Source organism: Triticum urartu, chromosome 5, assembly GCF_003073215.2.
Source record: "Triticum urartu cultivar G1812 chromosome 5, Tu2.1, whole genome shotgun sequence".
Classification (NCBI taxonomy): domain Eukaryota; kingdom Viridiplantae; phylum Streptophyta; class Magnoliopsida; order Poales; family Poaceae; genus Triticum; species Triticum urartu.
Window position 1 is genome coordinate 457,489,844 of NC_053026.1, and position 8,249 is coordinate 457,498,092.

Genomic DNA, 8,249 nt, shown 5'->3' on the forward strand with positions numbered 1-8,249 from the left:
GCCGTCGGCGGTTGCCCTGGTGCGCGCTTCTGTGCGGCCTGGCGTCTCGCTGGGACCGGTAGTGGATGGGTCTGCATCTAGGAAGCTATAGCTACAGCCATGGAGGCAAGCAGGATCAGGCTAGTTGGCCAACTTGGGGTGGCAGCGACAGCGGCTCGCTGGGACCGGGGCTGGCCGATGATGGGTGTCCGGCCGGGCGCTGGACCGCTGGTCCTGCCATCTTCTGCTCTCGTTTTCTGCGAGGGGAGCTGCACCTGCATCCACTCTCGTGTGTGGGGAGCTGCATCTACTTAAGGCCGGCCGTGCCGGCAAGAACAGACGCAGACCGGAGCTTGGCAGACGGAGCGCACCATGCCGACGCGCGCAGAGGGAAATGCCGGCAGCGGGAAGACGGTGTGCGTCACCGGCGCCGCCGGGTACATCGCCTCGTGGCTCGTGAAGCTCCTCCTCTCCCGCGGCTACGACGTCCACGGCACCGTCCGCCACCTTGGTACGTACGTCCCCGGCCGTGTCGGCAGTGCCATAACCGGCCGGGCAACGAGTGATTTCTGTTCATGTTTCAGGCGAGGAGAAGACCGGCCATCTGAGGCGGTTAGAGAACGCTTCCGAAAACCTCAGGCTCTTCCAGGCTGACCTCCTTGATTACGACGCAATGGCAGCTGCCATCGTGGGATGCCAGGGAGTTTTTCATGTCGCCACTCCCGTTCCTTCGGGAATCCTAACCGATCCAGAGGCAAGCAAGTTTCATGACTCAAGAACTGTCGATATGCATCAATTCCTGTTATTTACGCACACTACTAACGTCTTCCTTTCGTCCACAACCATGCAGCTACAGATGCTGGGCCCTGCTGTTACTGGCACCACGAATGTGCTCAAGGCCGCCTCTGCCGCCGATGCCGAGAGAGTGGTCGTCGTGTCGTCCATGGTCGCCGTCGAGATCAACCCCAAAGACTGGCCCCAAGGTAAAATCAGAGATGAGAGCTGCTGGTCAGACAAAGAATTTTGCAGGAGCAACGAGGTAACCTTGGCTGGTGTACTTTACGATCTTGTTGAACCAAAATTATTTGTAGGCTCCAACCTTGACTATGCCATTTTGCTATGCGCATTACCTGCAGAGCTGGTACCCTGTTGCAAAGATCGCGGCGGAGGCGGCGGCACTCGAGTACGGGCGGGCAACCGGGCTCCGCGTGGTGACTCTGAATCCGGCGCTGGTGTTCGCCCCCCTGCTCCAGCCGACCATCAACACGAGCAGCCAGTTCCTCATCTACTTCCTCAAAGGTTTTAGCCGCCAAATAAACTCATGACAGTGCGCTGCGCATGCTCTGTTTCCGTCGCGTGATTCCTTGTGTGTTGGTGGTGGTGCAGGAGGCCCTGACGAGACGAGGGACAAGCTGTGGCATATCGTGGACGTCCGCGACGTCGCCGACGCGCTGCTCCTGCTCTACGAGGCGCCCGAGGCCACCGGCAGGCACATCTGCGCGCCTCACTTCATCACCGCCCGGGAGCTGCTGGGCTTGCTCAAGAACATGTACCCTGGGTACCCCTGCATAGCCGAGTAAGACTTCCGAATTCTGATCGCCCGACGATTCGGCGGCGACGATCAATGAGATGTACTACTACCATGTAAGCTGGGGCTAACGGATAATTCCATCCTTTGGGTGTTTGGCAGGGAGAGCATACGTGACATGGATCACCCGGCTCCGATGACCTCCGGGAAGCTGGAGAAGCTGGGGTGGAGCTCCCGGCCACTGAGGGAGACGATCACGGACACCGTCGAGTTCTGCCGGGAGGCTGGGTTTCTTGAGGACGGGGATGGTGATGATACGCCCTGCCGCTTCCCCCCTCTTCTCAACAAAGTCTAGATTGCAACTTTCTCAAGAAGTTTGGGGGTCGCCACTCGCGAACAAATAAGGCCACGAATAAAAGACGGCAAATTCTCTGTTCAAGCACCCCGAGTGTTAACCCTCGCCTTGCTAACTAGCTCATGAGCCACATGGTTGGTTTCACGCGCACAATGTTCAAAAGAAGCACAACCAAAATTATTAAAAAATTTAAGAGTACGTCTAGGCATATCATAACTTCAATTTCAGTTACAAGAAAACTACCACTCGATGCGAACAACAATCATAGCACGGACACCACAACTGACAAACCCAAATACAAACAACACCATCCAGCAAGCTACGACACAAAAGAGCCTATCATGAACCGACACAAAGCACCGAAGACCAACAACTTACGCAGAATTTATGTTGCCGACGCACCATCTATCCTTAGGGCCTAAGAGAAAGTGACAGATGAATGGCAGGGCTCGACCCGCTCCGAAAAGGCACCGTCTTGGACGCACCACCATCAGACGTACATAGCACCACTGAGGATCAAAAACAGGACCGGCGGACACTGGAGGAGAGCAACGAGGAGTCAGCCTTATCTCCAAACACAATGCTTCCAACAGAGAAGCGACGTCGAGGACACAGTCATCGTGCCAATCCAAACATCGCATCGAGACTTTCACCCGAAGACATCCACCAACTCCAGGAGCGTGAAGAAAATGGTGAACACACTCGGCGACGCCTCTAAAGAGGGGAATGACATCCACGGGTGCCATCACCGCCGGACCGACAGAAGCCATGCAAGATTTTCACCCGCACGTCGCCCATCACCCCAGCCCCATGGACTTGGTAGCACTGTCCAAGAAGCTTCACACCGCCACCACCGCAGCACTTGCCGATGTAGCTGCAGAGCCGAGGACCAAGGACTGATCGGCTGGCAGGGAAACCGCGACCACACCATCCACTCCTAGCCTACATGAGGAACCGCAGCCAACCAGCACCTCCGGCCAGGTCCAGGACTGCCCGCGACGGTCGTCGCCCACTCCAAGGGACGACCTTGAGGCGATAAGACCCACCTCTCCACGGAACCCAGGCCGGCACCACCAGGAGAGCACCGCTGCTCACCACGCCGCACAGAGGTGACCGACCGCTTGCTGCTCGCAAGTCTCCATCTTGTCCGAGCCATCACAGTGCCGCCACCAACCTGCCCGTGGGAACCCTATGGCACCTTGAAAGCACAAGTGCTCCCCGGGTGATTTTGGTAATTAATGTCAACATATCTTTTGTTGGACTAATACTTTCATCTAGCATATTTCAGATAAGTCCAACAGTGCAGTGGCATGCACTAGAGGATGTGGGACCCCTTCAAGATGATGAAGGCAAATGATTGGCTCAAGCTCAAAGCTCAAGACTCTACATTTTTCATTTTAGTGATCCAAGATCACATTGAGTCCATAGGAAAGCTAATACTATTAAGAGGGGATGAGGTGTTGCTTAATAGCCTGCTTACTCAAAGTGCTTAGTGATATGCTCCAAAGCCCTCAACCACTTTCTCATATCCACATTTGTCCCAGACCAAAAGTCAAACTCGGCCCCACCGAAACTTTCTATCTGGTGCCACCGAGTTATCTTGACATAGCCACTGCCAGAAACCCTAATCAATTCGGTCTCGCCGATAGGATCTCGGTCTCACCGAGATGGGCTTGCAAACTCTCTGTTGCCTTTTGCATTAATTTCGGTCTCACCGAAACATGACATCGGTCCCACCGAGTTTTCTTGGACAACTCTCTGTTTAGCTTATTACCAAAATCGGTCCCACCGAATTTGTGTAATCGGTCCAACCGAGATGAGGCTTTACCCTAACCCTAGCACATCGGTCCCACCGAGTTGATCATGTCGGTCCCACCAAAAACCCTAACGATCATATTATGAACTAAATCGGTCTGACCGAGTTGTATGATTCGGTCCCACCGAGTTTGGTGATTTGTGTGTAACGGTTAGATTTTGTGTGGAGGCTACATATACCCCTCCACCCACTCTTCATTCATGGAGAGAGCCATCAGAACATGCCTACACTTCCAACATACATTTTCTGAGAGAGAACCACATACACTTGTGTTGAGGTCAAGATACTCCATTCCAACCACATAAATCTTGATCTCTAGCCTTCCCCAAGTTGCTTTCCACTCAAATCATCTTTCCACCAAATCCTATCCTATGAGAGGGAGTTGAGTGTTGGGGAGACTATCATTTGAAGCACAAGAGCAAGGAGTTCATCATTAACACACCATTTGTTACCTCTTGGAGAGTGGTGTCTCCTAGATTGGTTAGGTGTCACTTGGGAGCCTCCGTCAAGATTGTGGAGTTGAACCAATGAGTTTGTACGGGTAAGGAGATCGCCAACTTCGTGAAGATCTACCCTAATGAGGCAAGTCCTTCGTGGGTGATAGCCATGGTGGGTTAGACAAGGTTGCTTCTTCATGGACCCTTCATGGGTGGAGCCCTCCGTGGACTCGCGCAACCGTTACCCTTCGTGGGTTGAAGTCTCCATCAACGTGGATGTACGATATCACCACCTGTCGGAACCACGGATAAAAAATCTCCGTGTCTCCAAATTGCGTTTGCACACTCCAATCCCATCCCCTTACATTCTTGCAACTTGCATGATTTACTTTCCGCTGCTCATATACTCTTGTCATGCTTGCTTGATATGTATTGTGAATGTTTAAACTTGTGCCAAAACTCCACATCAACTTAAAGAAATTAAAAACTGCAACTTTTCTTGCTAAGAGTCTATTCACCCCCCTCTAGACACCTCTTCTTGATCCTTTCAATTGGTATCAGAGCATTGATCTCCATTGCTTTGGTTTAAACACCTTTGGAGGAAGATGGACGTGTCTACATTGGGGAGTCTTAGACATAGAGTACCTATTCTTGATGGAGAGTTCTTCCATGAGTGGAAAAATGAGATGCTTGAGATTTTCAATGAATATCATTTGAACAAGTATATTACTAGCCATTGTGCACCTCATATTGACCCTATGCATCCCACACCCTATGAGGACCTTGACATGATTCGCAATCTTAGAACTATCAATCTTATCATTAGAGGATTGCCCAAAAAATTGATTGCTAGCTTACCTACTCTTGATTGTGCCTACACTATATGGAGATTTCTTGAGGAACGATTCCCAAATTATTCCTTGAAAAATCTAGATGAAATTCTCCATAAGTCTTTTGCCTTGAGTAAGATGAGTACTAGTGATCCTAAGTTCGATGATTGTCTATTTGAGCTTCGTAATCTCATGCGTGCTGAAGGAGATGTTCGAATTATTAGCAATATCATTTCCGAAGTCATTTGAATCCATAGAGATGAACATTCTTACAGTCATACTTCTAATGAATTACCCTCTGTAGGAGTTGATCCATCACTTGACGACGTTGAACATGGATACTATGATGAGGATGATGATAGTGACTATGATCTTGATGATGCGATGAGACACTTTAGTCTTCTGGCTAATCTTCGTGGCTACATGGCTGGAGGAAAGGAATGGGTCCTTGATAGTGGATGTACTGATCATATGACCGGAGACAAAGATATGTTTCGTGAGCTTGCTGAAAATGACGATCCTCGAAAGTATGTCACTTTCGGTGATAACTCAAAGGGTAAGGTGGCTATGGGAGTCCTGGATTAGGGGGTCTCCGGACAGCCGGAATATCTCCATTGGCCGGACTGTTAGACTATGAAGATACAAGATTGAAGACTTCGTCTCGTGTCCGGATGGGACTCTACTTGGCGTGGAAGGCAAGCTAGGCAATACAGATATGTGTATCTCCTCCTTTGTAACCGACCTTGTGTAACCCTAACCTCTCCGGTGTCTATATAAACCGGAGGGTTTTGGTCCGTAGAACCACTACAACATACAATCATACCATAGGCTAGCTTCTAGGGTTTAGCCTCTCTGATCTCGTGGTAGATCTACTCTTGTAATACCCATATCATCAATATTAATCAAGCAGGACGTAGGGTTTTACCTCCATCAAGAGGGCCCGAACCTGGGTAAAACATCGTGTTCCCTGCCTCCGGTTACCATCCGCCTTAGACGCATAGTTCGGGACCCCCTACCCGAGATCCGCCGGTTTTGACACCGACATTGGTGCTTTCATTGAGAGTTCCTCTGTGTCGTCGCCGTTAGGCTTGATGGCTCCTACTATCATCGATATCAATGCAGTACAGGGTGAGACTTTTCTCCCCGGTCAGGTCTTCATATTCGTCGGCTTTGCACTGCGGGCCAATTCACTTGGCCATCTGGAGCAGATTGAAAGTTACGCCCCTGGCCACCAGGTCAGGTTTGGAAGCTTAAACTACACGGCCGATATCCGTGGAGACTTGATCTTCGACGGATTCGAGCATCTGCCTTGTGCGTCACGCGGTCACGATGAGTACGATTTAGCTCTACCATCGGACAGTGTTCAGGAGATCGCACAGGCAGCCGCTTCGACCCTCAATTCGGAGCCAGTTGCGCCGTCCATGGACGGGTGGATGGACCCCGCCACGGAGGCCTTAGCCTCAGCGGCGATCGAGCCAAACATCGACCTTACCTTGCATGAGAGCCGTGTTGTTAAACTGCCGGATCCTTCTCCGACCACGGACTCCAAGCCGCCTGCGCCCGTTCCTATCGAATACGATTGGGCGCCGATCATGGAGTTTACCTCCGCGGATATTTTTCAGCACTCGCCCTTTGATGACATACTGAACACATTAAGGTCCCTCTCCTTGTCAGGAGGATCCTGGCCGAACTATGTCCGGCAGGATTGGGAAGCGGATGACGAAGAAATTCGCCGCCCACCCACCACCCACTTAATAGCCACTGTCGATGACTTAACCGACATGCTCGACTCTGACTCCGAATACATCGACGGCATGGACGACGATGCAGGAGACGAACAGGAACCACTGCCCCCAGGGCACTGGACGCCCACTTCACCACATGACGTATACATGGTGGACACACCAAAGGAAAACGACGACGAGGAACGGAAGGACGCAACGAAGGGTTGTTCCCTCGAGAATCAGTCAAAGCGGCGGCGTAAGCGCCGCTCCAAATCCCGCTTCGACAGAAACAACGATCATATAGACCCAGCGTTAGAGCAGGGTGAACCATCATCGGATCACGGCAATACGGAGAATCAAACCGAACAACCTGACTCTGTCAAAAATAATAGTCCGGACGACCTCACACCGGACAGACACCCGGAGCAACAGAATGCCCGTCAAAGGCTTATTGCCACCGCGAGGAGTCTAAAAAAGCAGAAGCAAAGACTCAAGGCTGCACAAGACACACTCGGAATCAGATGGAGCAAAGTACTCAACGCAGCAGCGAAGTACGGCGGCAATCGCCCCACCAAGAGTTACCCGAACCGGAAGTTGCTACCCGAATTCTATGAGGAGGCCTTAGATCCCCCGCAACCAAAAATCAAAACGGCCACCTGGCCGGATAGACGACCTCACGGCCAACATAGAGCGGCAAACAATGCCACATATAAGCCAATACGCGATCCACGTGAGGGCTCGCATCAAAAGGATGGCGCAACCAGATCCATCTATGGACCATGCAAGCGCTCTCCAGCATACGATGCAACACAACAAACATCCGAACAACGCGGTACACCCAGATACAGGGGTGCCGCACACCCCCTATGTTTCACCGATGAGGTGTTGGACCATGAATTTCCAGAGGGATTCAAACCCGTAAACATAGAGGCATACGACGGAACAACAGACCTTGGGGTCTGGATTGAGGACTATATCCTCCATATTTATATGGCTCGAGGAGATGATCTTCACGCCATCAAGTATTTACCCCTCAAGCTCAAAGGGCCAGCTCGGCACTGGCTTAAAAGCCTCCCCGAAAACTCCATTGGAAGCTGGGAAGAGCTCGAAGACGCCTTTCGGGCAAATTTTCAAGGGACTTATGTCCGACCCCCGGATGCGGATGATCTGAGTCATATAACTCAATTGCCCGGAGAGTCAGCCCGAAAGCTTTGGAACAAGTTTCTTACTAAAAAGAACCAAATAGTCGACTGTCCGGACGCCGAAGCCTTAGCAGCTTTTAAGCATAGCGTCCGTGACGAATGGCTTGCCAGACACCTTGACCAAGAAAAGCCGAGAACAATGGCAGCATTAACAAGCCTCATGACCCGCTTTTGCGCGGGTGAGGATAACTGGCTAGCCAGATGCAGCACCAGCGACCCCAGTACATCCGAAGTTAGAGATGGAAACGAGAAATCATGGCGCAACAACAATAACAAGCGTCGGAATAAAGAAGACAGCCCGAAGAGCACGGCGGTAAATGGCGGATTCAGAAGCTCTCGGCCAGGTCAGCAAAAACCGCCCTCTAAAGGCGCCAGAGA

At 51.5% G+C, this 8,249-nt stretch overlaps 1 protein-coding gene across 1 annotated transcript; it reads left to right on the plus strand.

Annotated features, from left to right (window-relative positions):
• The first annotated feature begins 293 nt into the window (after positions 1–293).
• LOC125509805 (cinnamoyl-CoA reductase 1-like) lies at positions 294–1,946 on the plus strand. Its single transcript, XM_048674830.1, has 6 exons — positions 294–490; positions 564–733; positions 830–1,018; positions 1,116–1,278; positions 1,366–1,555; positions 1,670–1,946. Exons 1-6 carry the CDS (start codon positions 352–354, stop codon positions 1,860–1,862), a joined length of 1,044 nt encoding a protein of 347 aa, XP_048530787.1. The 5' UTR covers positions 294–351; the 3' UTR covers positions 1,863–1,946.
• The last annotated feature ends 6,303 nt before the right edge of the window (positions 1,947–8,249 follow it).